Below are 26118 nucleotides of genomic sequence, written 5' to 3' on the forward strand. Positions count from 1 at the left end.
GTGGTAAAAAAAAAAAAAGTCTGAACTATGGGGTTTTACCACCCCCCAAACCAGACATGTAAACAAGCTCTTACTGTCCTGAGCCTTCAATAAGCCTGCTTTCACACTTATGCGCTGCGGTTTACCTGCAGCGCAGTGTGCCTGTGGCTTTCCTACAGGTTAGCTGCACATTGTCATAGACTTCTATTATATCTTGCAGGTTTGGTGCACTTTCTGAAAGCTCACCAAAACACCTGCATTCAGGAGTTTTGGCACACTTTCAGAAAGCGCACCAAACCAGCAGGATATAATAGAAGTGTGCTTCCCTGGGTTGAGCTTGAGAGCCACATCAGAGAGCTCCACTGGCCACAGGTTGAGCACCCCTGAAATAAGGCATTCAGTGAGGATAGTAAACATGTTTTCTGTATAACGATTCACTTTTGCACTTTGGAAAGCTTTAGAGCAGTGGTTCTTAACCTGGGTTCGATCGAACCCCAGGGGTTCGGTGAATCAGTCTCGCGGGTTCGGCGGAGGTGAGGACCCACACCCGACTCATATGATTCGTGCAGTAAATATTCATTATTATGTTTTTGTGTGAAAATCATGTTTTAATGGTTTTGTTCTTTGTTCTTAACGGTTTTGTTCATTTTGTGCACTTATGTATAAATATATACCTAAATATATACCTATGTTTTGAATTTTAAAAATCATATTTTATTTTTCCAATTAAGAAGGGTTCGGTGAATGCGCATATGAAACTGGTGGGGTTCAGTACCTCCAACAAGGTTAAGAACCACTGCTTTAGAGGATTTGCTATTGGGCCTCTTGCAGTACTTTATGCTCATGCTTGACCGGTTCATTATTTACCTCTCATCCCCCCTAACAGCTTCTTGTATCTGATGGTATTTTGACCATGAGATCATTAGCTAGTAGGTCTATACCCTTGCTGTGGCCATTACAAGAGAGTACTGAGAGTGTTTCTTGAATTTTATTTTATAGTATGGAGAAGGCAAATGCAAGAGGGACAAAACACTAAGAGCCCTGAACACTCTAGGGTGGGCCAGAACAGAGCCAAGAAATCTGCCCTGAGGTCTCACTGCCCAAAATAAAAACAGGAAAACAGTAGATTACCTTACAAGAACCCACTAATATTATCTATTGTGTGTAATGACAATTTAATTATTTGTCATGCAGCTTTCTATGTGTTGCAAAATAGATATTTCTAAACAAGAGGCTAATGAAGTCATAACTGAGGAAATGACCAATGGAGAACTTGGTACAGCATTTAGCCCTTTCCAGCCGCAGCCTGCCATAGACCTGTACAGACTGCCTGCTGCAGTGCTGGATACTGCAGGGTTCAGTAGTACACATAACTTTAAAGAACAGTATCTATTCCCATTCCATGCAAATACAGATCATACTTTTTGGTGGATTTCTCATTATTTTGGATAACAGAAATATATACTAAAAAAAATAGGAAAGCTGCCGCTGTGCACCTCTTTCTAAAAAAAAATGCTAGTTGTTGCTTTGTCTGTGCAGCACAACAGAATTCTACATTCTTTATTCAGGTCAGTAACATCAAACATAAAGAAGTCATAGGAACAGTATATGACAGCAGAGGAACTAACATTCAAAAAAAGCCCAGCAATGGCACTCGTCATATTTTTCCTAGCAAAATTTTCCTTTACAAAAGGTAAACAGCTAGAAAGGAGGAGGGTCAATTATCAACCAGAATGTCAAGTGATTGATCAGGATTTTGGGGATCCATGAGTGCTTTAAAGATAAAGTGGCCAGGGGGCAGACACTTGGAACTGCCTGAATTATAGACATGTGTGACCCCATAGCTTCACTTGTACTTTTGGAAGTTATTTGGATTGCTTATAAAAATATGAAAAGAAGGCTTTGGTATTGCTATTGCTTTAAAAGACAATAAGTAAGACCAGGTTCACACTTGCTAAAAATACCAACACTGACAGTAACATGAACCAATGCACATTTTTAACATGTTTAGCGTGCATTTAGGGTACTATGAAAAAAGAAAAAACTCCAGATGCCCTCTCTCATATTCCACCTGTCACTTGATATTAGATTAACACTTGTCAAACACACTGATAACGTTCTGTAAACACTACAGGTGCGTTTGCGGCACGTTACCATAGACTTGAATGGAAGTTCACAAGCTTCAACTCCTCCCAGACTCGACATGTAGTTTCATCTTTTCTGCAAAGTGACGCAAAACAAAGCAAACCCTACAAGTTTATCAATTTTGAACAGCTTTGTCCACTGTCCATAATATCCACTGCAGGCTGCTTTACTAGAGATGCAAGGAATGGCAAAAATGAATCCAGCGTAAAGAGGGCCTATTGAGAATATATGGGGCAGGCAGTTTCCTGCCAAAACCATAAATCCCTAGATGACTATATTCTGTATATTAAATATATAAAAAACCTCCTGCGCTAGAATGGATGTCCTACTCCTAAGCTGCTCACACTCATCTTAACCACAAGGTAAATACAAATATCAAAGAAGATAGTGAAGCGCTCGCACTAGCTACTAATATAGGACATACATAATATAGTGCAATGCAGTGGATAACATGATAAAATCAGTGTGACAATAATTTCATGTGCATTATAGGTCACCACACAGAAGGAATATAATAAATATTCCTTATTACAGTAATAAAGTGCACGTGCTCATAAGATAATTCAAATACAGTTCATGCTATGTGAAAGTCCACAGTAAATAAATTCCAAACTTGGTGGCCAATACACAAAAACCACAGCAAGCTACGTGAGGTGTTCACAGTGCCACACGATGTGCAGAAAAAATCCATAAATGGCCAAAGTGGCTCCTCACCTCCTTATTGTGACCCTTAGGGCCAGCACGCTGTGTGGGTAACCCACAGGAACTCAAAGTGAATATCGTCAGGGCTGGAACGAAACCTTAGTACTTCTGGATCTTCTCCTGTTTCAGGGACTCTCAAACACACGTAACCGTTGCAGGATGATATTAAAAAGAAAAAAATCCTCCATAGTGTAATCCTGCCTTTATTAAATATATACAAAGCCAATTGCCCACTCACATTAAAACAAATACAAAAACGCCTTTTTCCCATATCATGGGTATATACTCATGGTTCTGATGCTGGATAAACATACAGCTCCACTAGCTCCATGATAACTCCAAAGATGGCGTCCACGCCGGAAACGACGTCACCGCGTTTCCGGAAATGCTGTAAGTGCGTACCGACGCATTGCGTCACGATCCACGTGACTTCTTCAGGGTAAACGCGCCCCTCCTGACAGCTCTGCCTTAAATAGGCGGCCGGGGCGCCCTGACGATATTCACTTTGAGTTCCTGTGGGTTACCCACACAACGTGCTGGCCCTAAGGGTCACAATAAGGAGGTGAGGAGCCACTTTGGCCATTTATGGATTTTTTCTGCACATTGTGTGGCACTGTGAACACCTCACGTAGCTTGCTGTGGTTTTTGTGTATTGGCCACCAAGTTTGGAATTTATTAACTGTGGACTTTCACATAGCATGAACTGTATTTGAATTATCTTATGAGCACGTGCACTTTATTACTGTAATAAGGAATATTTATTATATTAATTCCTTCTGTGTGGTGACCTATAATGCACATGAAATTATTGTCACACTGATTTTATCATGTTATCCACTGCATTGCACTATATTATGTATGTCCTATATTAGTAGCTATTGCGAGCGCTTCACTATTTTCTTCTTTGATATTTGTATTTACCTTGTGGTTAAGGTGAGTGTGAGAAGCTTAGGAGTAAGACATCCATTCTAGCGCAGGAGGTTTTTTATATATTTTTTCTGTATCTAGTACCTTATTTCCTCCAGCAGCTGTTATGGATATTTTTTGCTTTATAGAGAATAGGATGGTAAATTTGGAAGATATCTTTAAGTCCACCTCTATTGGACCCAATGATGACCTGGATTCCCAATTCAGGCGATTGGGTCACCTAATGGAGAAAAAGGTATCCCTGTGGTGGGACATGGTCACCTATGAAAAATATTTAAAGGAAAAACTCATCCCCAGGAGGTTAAGATGAAGTGTACCTATCAGTGATGGCCTAGATGATGAAGAGTCAACCACAGAGTGGTTTGATTTTTTTCATGAAAAGGGATTGGAACTGATCAGATTTCTTTTTAAAAGAAAACAGAAAAGAATGAGGAATCTAGAACAGCAGATAGGTGAGTTAAAAGAAAAATGAGAACCTCATAAGGACTCATCTGAGATGATTAACCTAACAAAGAGACTGAATAAGGACTTAGAACATTTGGATCAGGAGATCAAATATATAAAGGGCAAAAAATATCAAAGAGATAGTAACGATTTTAAAAGGGACCTAGTGTTCAAATGGCAATTCTCTACAGACGAGGGATTCTCTACCAATACCACTCCGGCCAGGGAAATCAGAGTGGGGCAGCCAAGGAAACCGTATGTCAATATGAGGAATATAATAAGAACCCACAGAGGTCCTATCCCAAACCCATTTACCATACCCCTCGTAATAATTGGAGACCACCATATAAGGGACCTTTCAATAATAAACCAAGGGGCAAAAAGAGAAATAAACCATGGAAACCCTATCAACCACCCCAGAGGAACAACTATGTACCGAGGACATCTAATTCCTTCAGACCTATGCCTAAGAATTATTTAGGCTATGATAATAGGAATTATTATGATAGAAGTCCTAGACACCCATCTGAGGGATGGAACTACCAATATAGAGAAAGGAGTCCAATACCCATGTATAACAGATTTGAACCCTTTCACCAAGATTACCACCAGTCTGATGATTTTTTTAGAGAGGGGAGAGAGAGAGAGAAGTCCAGGAGAGGAAAGAAGGAGAAGCCCCCAAAGAAGAGGGGATGTCGGGCCGGGCGGAGGAAACAAAAGAAAACGAGAACAGTAGGAGAATGGGTATTGAATCTCAGTGGGGTTACCCTTACCAAGGTGGAAATAGTGGTATTAGATAAAGGCCTTAAATTTGCCCCGCCTAAGCCGGTTAATATATTTGACGTTTATGTGGACACACAAAGATTTATCTGTAAATTAAATCTGAAGAAATATTTTTGTAGTTTACCAGGATCTAATAATATAATTTCAGGAGCTTACAGTAGCAATATTATTCATTCAAATCTTCGAAACAAATCGCTTTTTAACCCTTATATTTCCAGTAATAGCCAGGTGGAAGCATTCAAAAGAATGGTGAATAAAGACATAGAATTACTGTCTGTTCCAAAGATTTATCCCAATACAGGATTGATATCTGGGATAAAAAAAGCTATCTGGAAGGAATAATATTGTAATTAGACCTGCCGATAAAGGGGGGGGGCATAGTTGTATTAGATAAAAGCTATTACAAGATAGAATTGGAAAACCAACTAGCAGATACTAATACTTACCAATTACTTCCTCGAGACCCTACGGCAGGTTATAAAAAGGAATTAACTGGACTAATTAAGAAGGGGGTTGAAAAGAAAATTCTTAATAAAAAGGCGTCAAAATATCTTATTCCTGAGATTTGTCGAATCCCTGTCATTTACACTGTACCGAAATTACATAAGGATCCAATCAACCCCCTGGGGCGACCCATTGGAAATGGCATTCAGTCCATACTTGCTAGACTGGGCCACTATGTGGATTTATTTCTCCAACCACTAGTGAAACAAACGAGATCATACCTACGAGATACTAAGCATCTTATTCAGATTCTTAGTGAAGTAAAAATGGAGGATAATTCTAAAAGGTACATAGCGAGTGCAGATGTAGCCTCACTATATACCATTATTGGACACAATGAGGCCATTGAGTCGGCCCAATGGGGTACTAGAGCATTTAGTCATATCACCTGGAAGCAAAGGAAATGTCTTCTACAATGTCTTGATTTCTGCTTGTCACATAATTATTTTTGGTACAACCAACAATTTTATAAGCAAATTAAAGGAGTGGCGATGGGGGCTCGGTTTGCCCCGAGTATAGCCAATCTTTTTATGGCCTATTGGGAAGAAACAGCAGTGTATCACGGAGCTCCCAAAGAATTGTTAATCTATAAACGTTATATAGATGATGTGTTTATTCTCTGGGAAGGGGATTTGGATGCTCTGTCTGGATCAGCTCAATCAGAATACCAGAAATATTAGGCTTTCTTGGGAAGTTAGCCAAACACGGATACACTTCTTAGATTTGGAAATTAACAATAATCAAGGAGTCATCAGTATCAAAACCTTCTTTAAAAATGTAGACCGTAATGGCTATATCCCTTGGGATAGTTGCCATTTTCCACCTTGGCTCTGTAACATCTAGAGATGAGCGAATTATTCAAAAATTCGATTCGGCTGATTCGGCGAATTCGTGGAATAAATTTGATTCGAGTCGAATATATTCGCTGCGAATTTAACTTATAAAAAGGGTGTTTCTAGGCTTCAGAGAGCCTTTATATTAGTGCAGAACACTGTACCTTTAATTTAAATGCCCTTGGAGTCTGCTGGGGAAGAGAAATAATACTGTCAGTCAGTATGACATGCAGATGAGTGCCGTCGATCTTAGAATCACCGCACACTTCACTCATTTGGGCAGTCACGGAGCCAAAACCAGAGTGTGGAGCCACAGTGTGGCGGTGGAGGCAGCAGCAATGGGAGGCCATACAGCACCCTATGAAAAAATGGAACCCACCAGCAGTGTGAGGAGACCTGAAAGTGGCACATGGCAGAGTGTGGCGATGGAGACAGCAGCAATGGGAGGCCGTACAGGGACCCATGACACACTCTGGACCTGGCAGCAGCATGAGGAGGCGGTACAGGGGCCCATGACAGATTACGGGCATGGCAGCAGCATGAGGAGTCGGTACGGGGGCCCATGGCAGATTACGGGCCTGGCAGCAGCAATGGGAGGCCATACAGGGACCCATGACACACTCTGGACCTGGCAGCAGCATGAGGAGGCGGTACAGGGGCCCATGACAGATTACGGGCCTGGCAGCAGCATGAGGAGTCGGTACGGGGGCCCATGGCAGATTACGGGCCTGGCAGCAGCAATGGGAGGCTGTACAGGGACCCATGACACACTCTGGACCTGGCAGCAGCATGAGGAGGCGGTACAGGGGCCCATGACAGATTACGGGCCTGGCAGCAGCATGAGGAGTCGGTACGGGGGCCCATGGCAGATTACGGGCCTGGCAGCAGCATGAGGAGGCGCGTAATCTGCCAGCACCCTATGACAAAATGGAACCCACCAGCAGTGTGAGGAGACCTGAAAGTGGCACATGGCAGAGTGTGGCGATGGAGACAGCAGCAATGGGAGGCCGTACAGGGACCCATGACACACTCTGGACCTGGCAGCAGCATGAGGAGGCGGTACAGGGGCCCATGACAGATTACGGGCCTGGCAGCAGCATGAGGAGTCGGTACGGGGGCCCATGGCAGATTACGGGCCTGGCAGCAGCAATGGGAGGCCCGTAATCTGCCAGCACCCTATGACAAAATGGAACCCACCAGCAGTGTGAGGAGACCTGAAAGTGTAGTCCCAACATGGGCCCCCTGGCCACGCTTGACTTTCTGGCCACATAGTCGACATACGGCTACGTTTACTTCCTCGGGCGGCTTGACGAAAAATTGCCACAACGCCGAGTAGGAAACTTTGCCCCCGCTACTCCTCACTGGCTGACTGCTACTTCCTCCGTGCACACCGGCACCACTACTGGCCGTGGTGGTAGGCTGCAGTGGAGCTGGTGCTCTACTCCGTGGCCGTTTGCCTCCACTGACACTGCTGCGACCCTGCTGCCTCCTGGGCAACCCACCGACTGTTTTGCTCGCTGCCAAGCTGGCACCCTCTTCTCCTGATGATGCGGAAGCAATAGCCTGATGACGACGAGGCTGCCAAGTGCGATCAGCCTCATCATCATCAATTAGGGTCTCCGCCTCACTACTAGCCCCCTCGGCTGCGTGTGGGTCAGGAGACAGACCTGTCTCTAGACCGGCTACCGAGCCACTCTCCTCTCCAGTACTTCTTCGCCTGGCTGCTGAAGAGGCGGATGTCTCCCCCCGTTCCTGACCGCCCTCTGTTAGCTCTTCCTCACTGTACAGTGGGGCTGAGCCCACAGCATGCGATACTTCGCTTGGTGAGGGAACACCAAAGGACAGGGGCAGGTAGAGGACACGTGATTTCAGTGGGCTTGCTCCCGGGCCATGCCAACTAACGGTTGTGTCTGACGTACCCACCGACCGTTGGCTGTAGGTGTCAGAGGTGACCTGGGAAGAGGAAGACGACCGAGCCAACCAATCGATGACGGCAGGGTTGTCGGTGGAGACACGACCGCTGGATGACACCGGGAGCACTGGCCTCTGGCTGCGACTAGTGCTGCCTCGACCCCTTCCTCTGCTGCCACGTCTGCTCGCTCCTGAAACATTGCCTCCTCTGCCACTCCTCTGCGTGTTGTCTGACATACTCTTTAATTCAACGATTCTGTGTCCCTGAGTAACGATTCTGTGTCCCTCAGTAACGATTCTGTGTCCCTGAGTAACGATTCTGTGTCCCTGAGTAACGATTCTGTGTCCCTGAGTAACGATTCTGTGTCCCTGAGTAACGATTCTGTGTCCCTGAGTAACGATTCTGTGTCTGTCCCTGAGTAACGATTCTGTGTCTGTCCCTGAGTAACGATTCTGTGTCCCTGAGTAACGATTCTGTGTCCCTGAGTAACAATTCTGTGTCCCTGAGTAACGATTCTGTGTCCCTGAGTAACGATTCTGTGTCCCTGAGTAACGATTCTGTGTCCCTGAGTAACGATTCTGTGTCCCTGAGTAACGATTCTGTGTCCCTCAGTAACAATTCTGTGTCCCCGAGTAACAATTCTGTGTCTGTCCCTGAGTAACAATTCTGTGTCTGTCCCTGAGTAACAATTCTGTGTCCCTGAGTAACGATTCTGTGTCCCTGAGTAACGATTCTGTGTCCCTGAGTAACGATTCTGTGTCCCTGAGTAATGATTCTGTGTCCCTGAGTAACGATTCTGTGTCCCTGAGTATTGATTCTGTGTCCCTGAGTAACAATTCTGTGTCCCTGAGTAACGATTCTGTGTCCCTCAGTAACAATTCTGTGTCCCTGAGTAACAATTCTGTGTCTGTCCCTGAGTAACGATTCTGTGTCCCTGAGTAACAATTCTGTGTCCCTGAGTAACAATTCTGTGTCCCTGAGTAACAATTCTGTGTCCCTGAGTAACAATTCTGTGTCCCTGAGTAACGATTCTGTGTCCCTGAGTAACGATTCTGTGTCCCTAAGTAACGATTCTGTGGCCCTAAGTAACGATTCTGTGGCCCTAAGTAACAATTCTGTGGCCCTAAAGTCTCTGTGGCCATAACTCTGTCCCTAATACAGACAGGTCTGTCTCTCTTGAATGACCGGAGGCTAATGGAGAATTCTAAGATGGCCGCAATTTATAGCTCCACCATTACACGGTGCTGGCTGGCTGGCTGCTGATTGGCTAATGCGATCACATGTCATGAATGAATGCATTATGGGTCAGCGCGCCTTGTCTGCGCGCCTTCCCAGAGATCCCCGCTCCGTCGCCACATATGTCGCCGCCATTTTTGGGAAAATTCGATTCGTGCATCCGAAGTTTGCTAATTTTCGGATTCGGCGCGAATCTAATTTTTCCTGATCTTCGAAACAAATTCCACTTCGCCATGTTCGATTCGCTCATCTCTAGTAACATCCCCAAGGGACAGTTCGTTAGGTTAAGGAGGAACTGTACCGACAAGGATGATTACATGGAACAAGCAGCAAAGATTAGAGACAGATTTTGCGACAAAGGGTATACATATGAAGAAGCGGAGGCTAAACGTAAAATGGTTGGCGATATGTCAAGAGATCATTTACTGATAGATAAGATTAAGAATGAGTATAAAGAAGGGAAGGAACAGGTAGCTATAATTTTAGATTATAACATACATAATAAAAAGGTTGAAAGAATTTTTAAAAAAACATTGGCCATTACTGAGGATGGACCCCATTTTAAGTAGTATTTTGACTCAACAACCGAAATTTATTTATAGAAAAGCTCCCACATTCCGGAAAAAAATTAGTGCAAAATATTCTTGACCCGCCGGGTAATTTCTAGACAATATTGGTTTTTACCCCTGTAGGAGCTGTTTTGCCTGTAAAGAAACAAAAAGGTACCAACACTAGGCGGGGAGGAGTATAAAATCAGAGACTTTATCTTGTGTAAAACAGAGGGGGTCGTGTACGGGCTACAATGTAAATGTGGCCTCCAGTATGTGGGCCGGACCAAAAGACCATTATGGAAACGGATTCGGGAACACATACAGAATATCAAAAAAGGTTACCCGAAACATAATTTGTCTAAACATTTCCTAACTTACCATAACAAAGACCCCTCTTCTCTTAAGTTTTGGGGGATAGAGAAATATAACGGCCATTGGAGGGGTAGCCATAAAATTAGGTCGCTTAGTAAGGCCGAATCCAAGTGGATATTTTTAATGCAGACGTTGGTACTAAAGGGTCTCAACGTGGAACTCGAGTTTAATTGTTTTATCAGTGATTTTTAGAATTAATTATTTATATATATTTATTTTAACTATGTCCCCTGTTCATATGTTGTTTCATTGGGCAGATCAAGATGTGTGATCAACTGGTGGATCCTGATGTTATGTGTCATCCTAGAAATGTTTAAGATATATCCTGATTTTATATGATAGCTATGATAGCTTCCTTCATAAATTAAGTGGTGTTTAGAATATGTGATCCCTGGTCATATGTGTGTTCGCATGGGGCATGATGCTATTATTATTTCCCTATTGGTTTTTAATATACTTTTTATATACCTATAATTGTTTATTTCTATTTCATTTTATTTTAATTTTGCATGGGTTGTTTCCCCTATTATATACATAAAATTTATGTATATTTTTATGTTTAATTTATTTTTCTATCTTCTACAATTTGTGATGGGTTTTTATTGCCTCAGTAAGGTATAGTTATCTATAAAGGCTGTCCCGCACCTTTATCAATACACATTTTATTTTTAGGAAGGCTCTTTTTTCCTGGATGCTCCTTAATATAGTGAAGTTCTTTTGGCCACCAGCATTGGCTAACGTTTTTATAATCTGCCGGGTTTCTTTGACTTAGCCCACTTTCTGGTGAGATATCGGTGACCATTAATATTGAGTGGTAGATCGGTCTCCGGAATCATGGCCGCAGGGGGCGTTTCTTCCCATGGCGGATTAACGCCCCGGCCGCCTATTTAAGGCAGAGCTGTCAGGAGGGGCGTGTTTACCCTGAAGAAGTCACGTGGATCGAGACGCAACGCGTCAGTATGCACTGACAGCATTTCCGGGAATGCGGTGACGTAGTTTCCGGCGTGGACGCCATCTTTGGAGTTATCATAGAGCTAGTGGAGCTGTATGTTTATCCAGCATCAGAACCATGAGTATATACCCATAATATGGGAAAAAGGCGTTTTTGTATTTGTTTTAATGGGAGTGGGCAATTGGCTTTGTTTGTATATATTTTTAATAAAGGCAGGATTACACTATGGAGGATCTTTTTGTTTTTAATATCATCCTGCAACGGTTACGTGTGTTTGAGAGTCCCTGAAACAGGAGAAGATCCAGAAGTACTAAGGTCGTTCTCTTAAGTGTTCCAGCCCTGACGATATTCACTTTGAGTTCCTGTGGGTTACCCACACAGCGTGCTGGCCCTAAGGGTCACAATAAGGAGGTGAGGAGCCACTTTGGCCATTTATGGATTTTTTCTGCACATCGTGTGGCACTGTAAACACCTCACGTAGCTTGCTGTGGTTTTTGTGTATTGGCCACCAAGTTTGGAATTTATTTACTGTGGACTTTCACATAGCATGAACTGTATTTGAATTATCTTATGAGCACGTGCACTTTATTACTGTAATAAGGAATATTTATTATATGAATTCCTTCTGTGTGGTGATCTATAATGCACATGAAATTATTGTCACACTGATTTTATCATGTTATTCACTGCATTGCACTATATTATGTATGTCCTATATTAGTAGCTAGTGCGAGCGCGTCACTATTTTCTTCTTTTATATTCTGTATATTAACTTTCTTAGGCATAGTACTTTTTAGAGTTAGAATGCATATATATGTTACAACTGAAAACTAGAAGCATGTGCCTAGTTCTGTGACTGTGCTGTCAGTGCTGAAAAAGTGTCAGACTCAAATGATAACAGCAAATCATAGGTATGGAAGTTTAGAACTTCTCTGCATTATATGTCTGCACAACAGCTCCAGATGAGCCAAGAGAATAAGGTATATAGAATAAAATATATCTATCTATCTATCTATCTATCCAGAATGAACTCAGAAAACCTCAAAGAATCTGTACACTCAGGAAAGATTAAAAACCATAGTGCTGTCCATTCCTCTATCCATACCGGTTTGCCATCATGCTCGGATGGAGCAGGCTCAAAAACTGGCACATTCACGTTTTCTTCAGTTGGTTTTGAGGGCTCATCCATGAAAATTGGCTTCTCTTGTAGGATCCATTTCCTGTAAACCTTCACAACCTTCCTTGTGGCAGAGACATCACAGGCCGGTAACAGGAATGCCTACACAAAGACACAAATACACAGGAATATCAACCTGACTGCAAGCTATTTATAAACTTTACTATCCCTATGCTCCTGTCTATAAAAACATCTGCACCATTTCTGAAATCATATGAGATAAATATATGGTTCTACTTTTTACAAGCCTTAAAATTATTGAACATCTTATATCCGTTTAAAACAAACAGTGCAACCACAACCACTAAAAGCGGGATTTTACAAAAGGAGTTGCAAGAGAACAGTGAATCTGTCTCAGCTATACACACACTACTTCTGTTCTGTATTGCATAAAATATTAAAGGCACAGTCACACTAAAATGTGTCGTCCAGCTCTGTGCAGCCTTGTTACATGCAGCCTACTACATAAAGAAAGCAATTTGCATTGTATCCTTGTAGTGGTGTGTGCTGAAAGTAGGGCATGCATGCCTTTTTTTCACCACGGTGTGTTGCAACGCACTATACCATATCACAATGTGTTGCAGTGCATAAACATGAATGAAATGTCATTTTGACATGTCAGTGAAATTAAAGCAAACAAAAAAAAGTAAACAATGCAATGCAACCATCGCACAGATGCTGTTTACTTCACACCGCTGGTCATATTATAACACAGCTACTGGTGTGAATAGGCCCTTCATCTAATGAAGAATGTTTACAAATAGTAATGAATCCTCAAACTACATTCTAAGCAAGTGGAAAACCTATGTTTGGAAGTGTCACCACAACATGATTCTTTAGGGCCCATAATATACCGTTAATACAACACAGTACCCTAGCTCCAACTGTAAATGCTAAGGTACAGTGGTTGTAAACCTCAGACCAGGGGCGGACTGACAACCCATGGGGCCCCCAGGCAATAGGGGATCATGGGGCCCCTGTGTCCTTGCCCAAACTCAAAAAAAGACTATGAAAAAGGTACCAGGGGCATCTCATGGGGCCTCCTACTGACCCCGGGCTCTCGAGCAGTGCCCGAGTATCCAAATGGTCACTCCGCCCCTGCCTCAGACATATAATATGAGCAAAGCATATTCCTCTATAGTGTGTACTTGTCTCAATCCAGACCACTAAGTGTCATTTCTGTATGTTGCTTTTTTTCTCTGCTATAAGTCACTCCTGACAAGTTTTCCTGACACAAAGAGAAAAATGGTGATGGGGAGGGACCTCCAGCAGATTGACAGCCTAAGCTCTGTTCCTGTGAGCTGTGTGAAGGGGGTGTGTTTCCCTTCCCTCCCTCCCTTTGAAAGGATGTAGAGAAGAGAAAACTGCAGATAAACAGGTACAATTCATGTTGCAGGATTTGTTTCATTTCAGGTGTTTCACCTGAGGCCAGTCACTTCACTGGGTATAAGTAAGGGTTTGCAACCACTTTAATGCAGAACATGACCTGCAAATTAATGGCTGTCCTGTACAGTTCTGTATCTAAAGGTAAAACATTAAGACTTTATTGGCTCATCTTTTTTTTTAACATGGAAATAGGACTAATGAATAACAGACAACTAATGCTTACATTGCTTAAAGTGGTTGCAAACCACTGAAATGAAAAATGAACAAAGCGTATCCCTCTGTAGCATGTACTTGTCTCAATCCAAAGCAAGGCAATTCTGAGAGATAGTCACTGCCCCTTCAGCAAACAGCAGACGATTGACAGCCTCAGCTGTGCATGTTTTCCTATGAAACTGTGTAGAGGGGGTATGTCCAGGAATCAAGTTATACTCTGCTCTATGCAGAGTACAGAACAGAGTCTAACCCTGCTCTGTGTTGTGCGTGGCATCAGATCCCTGCCCCTTGTCTTCTACAGCTAAATGATGTTGTGTAAAATGTGTGCTTTAGAAGGCCGTAGAGGAGTGAAGGCACAAATAAACAGAGGTACAACTTATGTAGGAGAATTTGTTTTGTCTCCTTTTACCACCTGAGGCCAGTCACTTCAGTGGGTATATGTAAGGGTTTAAAACCACTTTAATAATTTAAATAGAGTGTAAAACATTATGTCATATCTGTTTAAGAGGGGATTTCTATGACATTTGTAAGATAATCTCTCACTTCCTGTTCCATCTACAGGACAGAAGGGGAGGACAGTTGAGAAAAAAAAAAACTGGCATCAGTTTTAAACTTCCCCTACTTCAAAATGAAAAAAAAAATGCTTTATATATACTATAAACAAATGAAAAATCAAAAGTTGAAGAGAGAAGGAGACTAAAGAGTTAATTAGGGCTGATTACAGTAAACTAAGGGTTAATAGATTAAAAAGAGGAAATTTTTATTGAAAAAATGTTTCATTCTTGTCAAGTTGCTTTAACGAACATCATCAGCAGAACTAAGGTTCATCACTTTAATCTGCAGATGAATGAACTGAAAGATACAAATGTAACATCGCAACTTTGTATAGCAGTCTCAAGCAGAGTTGTTTATAAACACAAATTCAGACTGCTTTTTTGACAGCTAGAGCTGCAGACAAGAGTGTACATCTATGTACTGCAGCTTATCGTGTTTTGAAAGGGAAACTAGAAGGACCTATGCATACGTAAGGTACTGCGAGTATTGTGTAACGTCGGCTTTTATTAATCACAGCCGACAATTATGGTATACTGAGAGGGGTGGGGTCCTGAAGCAGGGCAGAGAGACTGGACATGTACAATAGTGAAGTTTTTTGGGTGTGTGTAGCATGCGCAATGTCTGCAACTAGTTAATCTGTGTCTTAGAACTGTGCCTGGAGTCTGACTTTAAAGTGGACCTTGATTCAGGCAATCATATTGTTCAAGCAGCACAACACAAATCATCTGTAAGGAATATCAAAATGCAGCAGACATCCTGCAGCTGCTCCACCATACTTCACCTTTATATTTGGTTTTGTTTAAATTAGTAATGTGTATGTAAGGGTTTCTATAGCCAAAACGTTTCTTTTTATTTTGGAATATAGTAGGGAAGGTTGAAAAAGCCCTGACAGTTTATTTCTTCCTGTCTGCATCCTGTTGGGGAGATTTACCTTATTTACAAGAAATGCAGCAGGAATTGAGAGAAAATCTCATGGTTACACTTTAACGGTGATAGCTACAGTTTAACCTTACATTAACTTTGCTTATATTCATCTCAAAATGAATGGTTCAGACCTGTTAAGTTAAAAAGACACTGAGAAGACAGGACAGACCAGATTAAATCAACTGGTACCACTTTTTAATACTAGATGGCAGTAAGTGATTTTAATGATTTCTCACTACCCAGTCTACCTACAAATAGATGTAAGGGCAGCACAGTGGCTGAATGGTTAGCACTTCCGCCTGGCAGTACTAGGGGCGTTGATTCGAATCCCAACCACGGCACCACCTGCCTGGAGTTTCCTCAAGGTACTCAAAGGTTCCTCCCACACTCCAAAGAAATGCTAGTAGGTTAAAAGGTCCTGTCTAAATTGGCCCTAGTACGGATATGTAAGAATGTGAGTTGGGGACTTTAGATTGTACGCCCCTTGAGGGTTAGGTACAGATGTGAATGTACAATATACAGTGGGGATCGAAAGTTTGGGCACCCCAGCTAAAAATTTGTATTAATGTGCATAAAGAAGCCAAGGAAAGATGGAAAAATCTCCAAAAGGCATCAAATTACAAATTAGACATTCTTATAATATGTCAACAAAAGTTAGATTTTATTTCCATCATTTACACTTTCAAAATAACAGAAAACAAAAAAATGGCGTCTGCAAAAGTTTGGGCACCCTGCAGAATTTATAGCATGCACTGCCCCCTTTGCAAAGCTGAGACCTGCCAGTGTCATGGATTGTTCTCAATCATCGTCTGGGAAGACCAGGTGATGTCAATCTCAAAGGTTTTAAATGCCCAGACTCATCTGACCTTGCCCCAACAATCAGCACCATGGGTTCTTCTAAGTAGTTGTCTAGAAAACTGAAACTGAAAATAATTGCCGCTCACAAAGCTGGAGAAGGCTATAAGAAGATAGCAAAGCGTTTTCAGATGTCAATATCCTCTGTTCGGAATGTAATTAAGTCATCAGGAACAGTGGAAGTTAAAGCAAGATCTGGAAGACCAAGAAAAATATGAGACAGAACAGCTCGCAGGATTGTGAGAAAAACAATTCAAAACCCACGTTTGACTGCACGATCCCTCCAGAAAGATCTGGCAGACACTGGAGTTGTGGTACACTATTCCACTATAAAGAGATACTTGTACAAATATGGTCTTCATGGAAGAGTCATCAGAAAAAAAACGCTTCTACGTCCTCACCACAAAAATCATCGTTTGAACTTTGCAAATGAACATATAGACAAGCCTGATGCATTTTGGAAACAAGTTCTGTGGACCGATGAGGTTAAAATTGAACTTTTTGGCCGGAATGAGCAAAGGTACGTTTGGAGAAGAAGGGGCACAGAATTTAATGAAAAGAACCTCTGTCCAACTGTTAAGCATGGGGTTGGATTAATCATGCTTTGGGGTTGTGTTGCAGCCAGTGGCACAGGGAACATCTCACGAGTAGAAGGAAAAATGGATTCAATAAAATTTCAGCAAATTTTGGATGGTAACTTGATGCCATCTGTGAAAAAGCTGAAGTTAAAGAGAGGATGGCTTCTACAAATGGATAATGATCCTAAACACACCTCGAAATCCACGGGGGATTACATCAAGAGGCGTAAACTGAAGGTTTTGCCATGGCCTTCACAATCTCCTGACCTCAACATAATTGAAAATCTATGGATAGACCTTAAAAGAGCAGTGCGTGACAGACAGCCCAGAAATCTCAAAGAACTGGAAGAATTTTGTAAGGAAGAATGGGTAAAGATACCTCAAACAAGAACTGAAAGACTCTTGGCTGGCTACAAAAAGTGTTTACAAGCTGTGATACTTGCCAAAGGGGGCAGTACAAGATATTAACTCTGCAGGGTGCCCAAACTTTTGCAGACGCCATTTTTTTTGTTTTCTGTTATTTTGAAAGTGTAAATGATGGAAATAAAATCTAATTTTTGTTGACATATTATAAGAATGTCTAATCTGTAATTTGATGCCTTTTGGAGATTTTTCCATCTTTCCTTGGCTTCTTTATGCACATTAATACAAATTTTTAGCTGGGGTGCCCAAACTTTCGATCCCCACTGTATATATACAGCGCTGCGTAAATTGACGGCGCTATATAAGTACCTGAAATAAATAAATAAATAATCCAGAGGTACTTACTGCTCAGAACTATTGAGATGTGTTCTCACAAGTCACTGCAATATTTCAGTAAGGGGACAGGGTAGGAACCCTGTTACACATTTTTAGAACAACCCTATTAAATAGTATATTTCTTTAACTATTTTTGCAAAAAAAAAAAAAAAAAGCATCTGGACTGCTGATTCACAGTTCACACAAGGAGGATCTAACCTATCACAGAGAGAATGGAGAGTCCTATCATTTTTTCCTTCCATCACAAAGTGTCAGTAAATTAACTCTTTCTGTATGCAACAACTTTCTTAATTGGAAACCAAGGGATGCATTTTCAGTGCTGAGCTGATAAAGCCAAACTTAGTTCAGCACTGCATTTATTGTAAATAAAACCCCTGTGTCATGTGTCAAACACCCCAACACAGAGCTCTGTGCAATGGATTGTTCCTGCTCACAGAGCAATACATTGGTAGCAATGATGAACCAATGTCGACTTCATAGATGTAAGGTACAAAAATAGTCAGGTACAATTTTTAAGAAAAGGAAACTAAAGTGGTACGGTTTATTGGATAACCCTTAGGAAAAATATCTCTTTGATGTTATGCCTCGCTCACCTGCCTGAAGACCTCATTGATGAAGTTGATATATCCCCGTGTGGACAAGAGGATTCTCTGCACCATGTCATACACAGCCTTGTGATCCTCTTCTATGCTGCACAGACTGGAGTTACTAAGTCTTCGGTCTGACAATGTGCTGCTGTTTGAGTGGTTCTTTTCTTGTTCTGGGGCACCTGCGGGTTCTGTTTCTGGGTTCTTCTCTTGACTCACATTAACCATGGATACCGTCTACACAGGGCATACAAAGGCACAGGTTATGACTGTTTACATTATATTGGTTTCAGATCAACACAGAGGAATTCCCATAAATCGCAGAACAACTTATCAATCAGAACAATACAGCTTTTCCAAAGTCATTGCATACCATGAAAATGAATGTCAGTGCCACAATTATTTGAAGTTAAGGCAAGGGTAACGACTGCTGTGAAAAGTTTGAATATGGGCAGATTGTTGGGGAGATTTAATAAAGTGAACATATAGCAAATAATCCTCATCAAGTGCGGTCATGTAATGTTACTCACTGGACATGGTGTCCTTTTGGGCAGCACAGTGGCTAAATGGTTAGCACTTCCGCCTGGCAGTACTAGGATCGTCGGTTCGAATCCCAACCAGGGCACCACCTGCCCTGAGTTTGCATGTTCTTCCTGTGCCTGCATGGGTTTCCTCCAGGTACTCCGGTTTTCTCCCACACGCCAAAGACATGCTGGTAGGTTAATTGGATCCTGTCTAAATTGGCCCTAGTGTGTGTATGTATGAATGTGAGTTAGGGACCTTAGATTGTATGCCCCTTGAGGGTTAGGGACTGATGTGAATGTACAATATATATATGTAAAGCGCTGTGTAAATTGATGGTGCTATATAAGTACCTGAAATAAATAAATATTGATTTTGCTTTAAGCTATAACTGGCTTCTATGCAGGACTGGGTTTATATTTCTTGTACCATAAGGCCAACAGTCATGTGTTACTTTCCTCCAACTCCAATCAACTAGCTACCCTTGGTATAGCAGTAACAAGCCTAGACTTCATATTTATAGAACACATGCCAAGGCTGAAAGACTTAATCATTCTGTGTTAGTAAACCTAGAATGAGCAAATAAATGGTTCTATTACACTGTCAACAGTTCAGTTCTAGGTGTGTAGACCAAAAGTGGGTAACCTGAAACATGTACCATTTTCTGCCATCAATTACACTTCAGGTGTACATGTGTGATTTGGAAATTAAATTGTATGCTGCACTGGAATAGGGGTTACCATCAATGGATTAGCACGTTCATAAATATTAGTTCAAATCTTAATAGTGCTCCTTAAAGTGCACCTGTGTCCAGATTATGGACATTAAATGGTTTTCATATTCTCAACAAGCACTAAAAGAGCTTTAAAACAAGCCATGACTTCTTGAGCTGCTTTTAATGTGAAGTTATTCATTCTCAAAAAAAAAAAAAAAAAAAGACTCTGCTGTGTGTTTACATTACAGTAGAAGGCTGGCGAAGTACCAAGATATGCTCTCTCAATGCCCGTGTGTGAACTTTGAACATAAATTTCCCTACATTACTTACTGAAACAGAGATGAATAAGGGCCTGCTTGAAAAGTGTTTTAACGGTTTCTTCAGAATACTGTATGTACATACTTTAGAGTGTATGATCTGGGCACAGATTGACTTAAAAGCTCATCTAAAGTGAAAATCTATTTTTTATTGGATAGAGTGGGTAAAGCGTTAGAACCTCTGCCATGTGTTTATTGCTGTCCGATTTCCCACTGGGGAAATTTCTCCCAATTGATGGGAACTGCAAACGTTTCAGTTGTCATCAAAAGAATAAGGCTGATATCTTGTATCTTGCTATGAATTTCTCAAGACAGGAAGTGAAGTAAAATCCCTCCAAAAAAGACACAGAAAAATTAGGGGTCTGCTTTACTTTATCCAAAACAGAAAATAAAGATTTGGCTTTAGATGCACTTTAAATCTGCAGAATGAGAACATTCTAAATTAGGTTATGATAAAAATTAGAATTTTACAGCTTCCCACACTAATTTTATCTGCATCCCTGCAGACATCTGACCTCAAAAGGCTTTTTCAATTTTAGACATTCATAATTCAAAGCAACATTACTGTGACAGGGGCCAATCCTAAGGAAAACACATTTTAAACACCTAAGGCTGCTTTAGAAGTCCACTCAAGTCATATCAATAAACACCTTGAATGTGTGCCTGTGGGTTCACTATTATTGTTATTATAATTAATAAGAACTTGGAGAGAATTTACTTGTATCCAGCTCTTCCTGTACTTTTTTGCAGGCAGTTAGCAGTGGGTGGAGCCTGCTGGGTCCATCCCAAAGCTCTGCTCTCTGCACAGGCAATGCACAGCAAAGTGATCCCACAGATCTGCTCTCTGCACAGGCTATGTACAGCTCAGCACAGTGATATTTAAAAAGGTAAAATCCAGGTTTGTAAACACAGTTAGTGCTCACAAAGTGGATTTATACCCTTTGTGACTATTAAGGAAGATACTTAAACAAATTTTTTGTGCCTGGAACATTTTTGTGCCTGGAGTACCCATTTACTACTGAAGTATGTTTATAACAGTGGAAAGGTGGATGAGTATTTTAACCAATTCAATACCGGGCAATTTTACACCTTCCTGCCCAGGCCATTTTTCAGGTTTCAGCGCTCTCACACTTTGAATGATAATTGCGCGGTCATACAACATTGTACCCAAACTAAAATTTTATCATTTTCTTCACACAACTAGAGCTTTCTTTTGGTGGTATTTAATCATCGCTGGGGTTTTTATTTTTTTGCTAAATTAACAAAAAAAGACAGAAAATTTTGAAAAACAAACATGTTTTTCTTTGTTTCTGTTATAAAAGTTTGCAAATAAATAATTGTTTTTCATAAATTTAGGCCGAGATGTATTGTGCTACGTCTTTGGTGAAAATAACCCAAATTAGGATGTATTTTTTAGTTTGTAGGAAAGTTATAGAGTTCACAAACTATGGTATAGATCTGAATATTGATCAATCCTGAAGTACTGACAGCCAATCTAATTTCTTGAGGTCCAAGAATGTCAGAATAGTACAGATATCCCCCAAATGACCCCTTTTTGCAAAGTAGACAGTCCGACGTACTTCATAAGATGCATGGCGAGTTTTTTGAAGTTGTATTTTTTTTGTCATAATTTTTCGGAAAATGAAAAAATAAAAAAAATTATTTTCACAATTTTTTTATTTCCATACTGTCACCAGTGCAGTACAGCGTCATTATATAACTGGCATGGCGGTGATCAGGTGACTGGTGACAGTGTGAAAAAAAAAATATATATATATATTTTTTTTTTATTAATTTAAATTTTTTATTACATTTTTTTTCTTTTTTTTAAGATTTGTTTTTCATATTTCACTATGTCCAAAGTAGTACAATGTTACCATAGTAACATTGTGCTATTTTGGGAAAGTGATCAGTATTTTATTTTTTTTTTTTACACAATTTGCTTATAGCAAAGAATTACTTTGCTATAAGCAAGCATTTACCTGAATGACATTGATTAATTCAGGGTTTTTTTTTGGTTTTTTTTTTTGTGCTTAGCTGTGATTTGGCCACAGCTAATCACATGACATGTGCATGTGATTAGCTGTGACCATTCACAGCTAGACACTAGTATACAATGGATGGCATGAATGAAGCCATGATGACATGAATTGTATACAACTAATGAAAACAATAGAAATATGAGCGCTGGGTGGTAGTAGACCAGTTAGGTACAAAACAGGTAGGAGCAGCCAGCATAGAAGGGGAAACAACCTCAGATCCTCCGAGAAATGCCAGAAATAAAGATACAAATGCGGCGCTCAATCATAGTTGCAGCATATGGAAGATATCTCACAGTGTTAAAACTTCATTAATATGATATATACAGATTAATGTGACTGTTGTGACACAATAAGCAGTGATAAACCTTCCGTGACTGCCGTGACCGTGGTGTTAAATGATATTAACAGCAACACCGCTTAATAGGTATAGATCATGCGGAGTGGCATGACTTGTGGATATACAGTAAACAGAAAGATAAAATACGTGACTATTAAAACTGGAAGCAATGAGTATGCTATACACCAATTGCAATATCTTGTGGTAACGAAAACCAATAGTTTATAGTTCTTATGGTTTTCGTATTTTATCTTTCTGTTTACTGTATATCCACAAGTCATGCCACTCCGCATGATCTATACCTATTAAGCGGTGTTGCTGTTAATATCATTTAACACCACGGTCACGGCAGTCACGGAAGGTTTATCACTGCTTATTGTGTCACAACAGTCACATTAATCTGTATATATCATATTAATGAAGTTTTAACACTGTGAGATATCTTCCATATGCTGCAACTATGATTGTATACAACTGTCATGTGACCTGCTGGGATTGGTCACAGCAGGTCACATGGTACCGGCAATGGGGGCCGGTACTCAGATCTGTCATCGGCCGTGTCCGAGGTTCACGGCCGGTGGCAGACCGCGCTGCTGCGCGGCTCTGCAAGTGCGCGAACTGCGCATGTGCGGGAGGACGCCATATGGCGGCCTCCTGGAAAGCTAGTACATTTTTCAGGACGCCATACGGCTATTGGCCGGGCGTCAAATGGTTAAAACAGCATTGTTTATTACATACCGTCACTGTATAGGGGCCCTGCTAATTATTAATTTCTGCTTAATCCTCTCATTAATTCCTGGTGCCAAACGTCCCCAGATTTAATTACTGTATGTCCTGCGTGTCATCCTGCCAAATGGCCCAAATTCAATTAACGTAGTTTCCTCCTCCCTGCCACCTTGCTAAATGTTCCCAAATTACATGAAACTATTTCCTCCTCCAGGTCCTCTTGATGTCCCCAAAAGCCATTGTCACCTTGGCCCCCTCACTGTTATCCCGTCTCCAGCCTATTTCTCTCCCCGTTGTCAAATGACCCCCTTCCACCAACGCGCAGGACGAGAGGTGCGGCTTTCACCACCCCTGCCACTATCTTCTCCTCCTCCAAGGCAGCCGAAGAGGAGAAGGTAGCGAGGTTCACACCTCTCCGCGGAGAGGTGCGAACCTCCTGCGGGGATGTTCTGGACTGCAGTGTAAAAAACTGACGCCACCCCAGCCCTGTCATCCGCAGCACAGGCACGGGAAGCTCCTTGTGGATGTCCCTGGACAAAGGTTGTGCTCACGAGAAGCGCAGTTCGTGTCCAGGGGGCGTGCCTCATTGCAAGGCGACGAGGCACGCCAGCTCCGGCCAGCCCCGGTTGCCAGGACGACCGGAGAGCATCCTGCATCAGCTTAAGAGGCTGATGCAGGGCGTTCCGGTCATCTTCTCCGCTGCGCAGCCATCGAGGGAGCCCAGCTGCGGCAGGACCCTCATGGCTAGACTCTGCCAAGACCCCAGCCAAGGGGGAGACCACACCCAAGCCCTGCCTGAGACCCCAGTCTAGGGGGAGATTGCCTGCCAGCTGCCTGAGACCCCAGCCGAGGGGTAGATTGCCTGCCAGCTGCCTGAGACCCCAGCCGAGGGGGAGATTGCCTGCCAGCTGCCTGAGACCCCAGTCTAGGGGGAGATTGCCTGCCAGCTGCCTGAGACCCCAGTCTAGGGGGAGATTGCCTGCCAGCTGCCTGAGACCCCAGCCTAGGGGGAGATTGCCTGCCAGCTGCCTGAGACCCCAGCCTAGGGGGAGATTGCCTGCCAGCTGCCTGAGACCCCCCAGCCTAGGGGGGAGATTGCCTGCCAGCTGCCTGAGAACCCCAGCCCAAAAGGAGAGACCACTCACCTATTCCAGACCCCAATAGGTACTACTTTCGTATCCCTGGGAGACCAGGCACCCTGTCGGATCCATGAGCGTATGCTTTCCCCTGTTTTACCTGGACTGTTCCTGTGATGACCCCCTACCCCCCCTGTTGGATTACAATCTGCTACAGAGACTTGCCCTTGGTACTGGACTACAAGTGTTTTAGCCCCTCTTTGCTGTCTCCCTATTGGCAAGGTAACCCTCCCTGCATTCCCCCCATTGAGTGACTGTCTTTTTTTTGTCTCAATAAAGCTTTGTGCGTTTGCCATCAGCTCTGTGTGTTCTGTCCTGCCTACCCTCCATCACACATACAGTTGCAAGAAAAAGTATGTGAACCCCTTGGGATTACGTGGAGTTTTGCATGAATTGGGCATAAAATGTGCTCTGAACGTCATCTAAGTCACAGCAATAGAAGAACACAGTCTGCTGAACATAATACTACACAAACATTAGATGTTGCCATGGTTTAATTGCACATAACATGTAAACATTCACAGTGCAGGGAGGAAAAAGTATGTGAAACTTTGGACTTAATAACTGGTTGACCCTCCTTTGGCAGCAATAACCTCAACCAAACATTTCCTGTAGTTGCAGATCAAACCTGCACAACGATCTGGAGTAATTTTGGACCACTCCTCTTCACAAAACTGTTTGTGTAGCAATATTCTTGGGATGTCTGATGTGAATCGCTCTCTTAAGGTCATGCCACAGCATTTCAATCGGGTTGAGGTCAGGACTCTGACTGGGCCACTCCAGAAGGCGTATTCTGTGCTGTTGCAGCCATTGTTTTGTTGAATTACTTATATGTTTTGGGTCATTGTCCTGTTGCATCACCCATCCTCTGCGGAGCTTCAGTTGGTGGACCGATGGTCGTACGTTTTCCTGCAAAATGTCTTGATAAACTCTAGAATTCATTTTCCCATCAATGACAACAATCCGTCCAGGCCCTGAGGCAGCAAAGCAGCCCCAAACCATGATGCTCCCTCCGCCATGTTTTACAGTGGGGATGAGGTTTTGATGTTGGTGTGCTGTGCCTTTTATTCTCCACACATAGTGTTGTGTGTTCTTCCCAAACAAATCAATCTTGGTTTCATCTGTCCACAGTATATTTTGCCAGTAGTGCTGTGGAACATCCAGGTGCTCTTTTGCAAACTTCAAACGTGCTGCAATATTCTTTTTGGACAGCAATGGCTTCTTCCGTGGTGTCCTCCCATGTACTCCATTCTTGTTTAATGTGTTCCTTATTGTAGATGTGTCAACAAAAATGTTAGCATGTGCCAGAGATTTCTGTAGGTCTTTAGCTGACACTCTGGAATTCTTCTTTAGCTCATGCAGCATTCTGTGCTGTGCTCTTGCAGTCATTTTTACAGGACGACAACGCCTAGGGAGAGTAGCAACAGTGCTAAACTTTCTCCATTTGTAGACAGTCTGTCTTACCGTGGACGCATGAACATCAAGGCTTTTGGAGATACTTTTGTAACGCTTTCCAGCTTCATGCAAGTCAACAATTCTTGATCGTAGGTCTTCTGAGAGCTCTTTTCTGCGAGGCATAGTTCACATCAGACAGTGCTTCTTGAAACCAGTAAACCCAAAACAGGTCTATGTTTTTTAAGGGCAGGACAGCTGTCAGCAACACATCCAATATCATCACACTGATTGGAGTCAAGGTTGGCTCACTCCTGGCTCCAATTAGCTCTGGGAGAAGTCATTAAGCTAGGGCCTCACATACTTTTTCCTCCCTGCACTGTGAATGTTTACATGTTATGTGCAATTAAACCATGGCAACATCTAATGTTTGTGTAGTATTATGTTCAGCAGACTGTGTTCTTCTATTGTTGTGACTTAGATGACGTTCAGAGCACATTTTATGCCCAAGTCATGCAAAACTCCACGTAATCCCAAAGGGTTCACATACTTTTTCT

At 42.2% G+C, this 26118-nt stretch overlaps 1 protein-coding gene across 4 annotated transcripts in view; it reads right to left on the reverse strand.

Moving 5' to 3' along the window:
* The window catches only part of RALGAPA2 (Ral GTPase activating protein catalytic subunit alpha 2), a 489478-nt gene that overhangs the window by 345130 nt on the left and 118230 nt on the right, over positions 1-26118 (reverse strand). For all 4 annotated transcript variants that reach the window (XR_016314086.1, XM_089686528.1, XM_089686527.1 and 1 more), the window contains exons 10-11: positions 18381-18611; positions 12446-12619 (exon numbers count right to left, since the gene is read on the reverse strand). Coding sequence is in view for 3 of the 4 variants with exons in the window: in XM_089686528.1 (XP_089542654.1) it covers positions 12446-12619; positions 18381-18611 (405 nt within the window). In the remaining variant the exon portion in view is untranslated. The remainder of the gene's footprint in view (positions 1-12445; positions 12620-18380; positions 18612-26118) is intronic.

The sequence above is a fragment of the Staurois parvus genome, unplaced genomic scaffold (assembly GCF_062004578.1).
Source record: "Staurois parvus isolate SC_StPar_1 unplaced genomic scaffold, SC_StPar_1.0 ptg000401l, whole genome shotgun sequence".
Lineage (NCBI taxonomy): Eukaryota > Metazoa > Chordata > Amphibia > Anura > Ranidae > Staurois > Staurois parvus.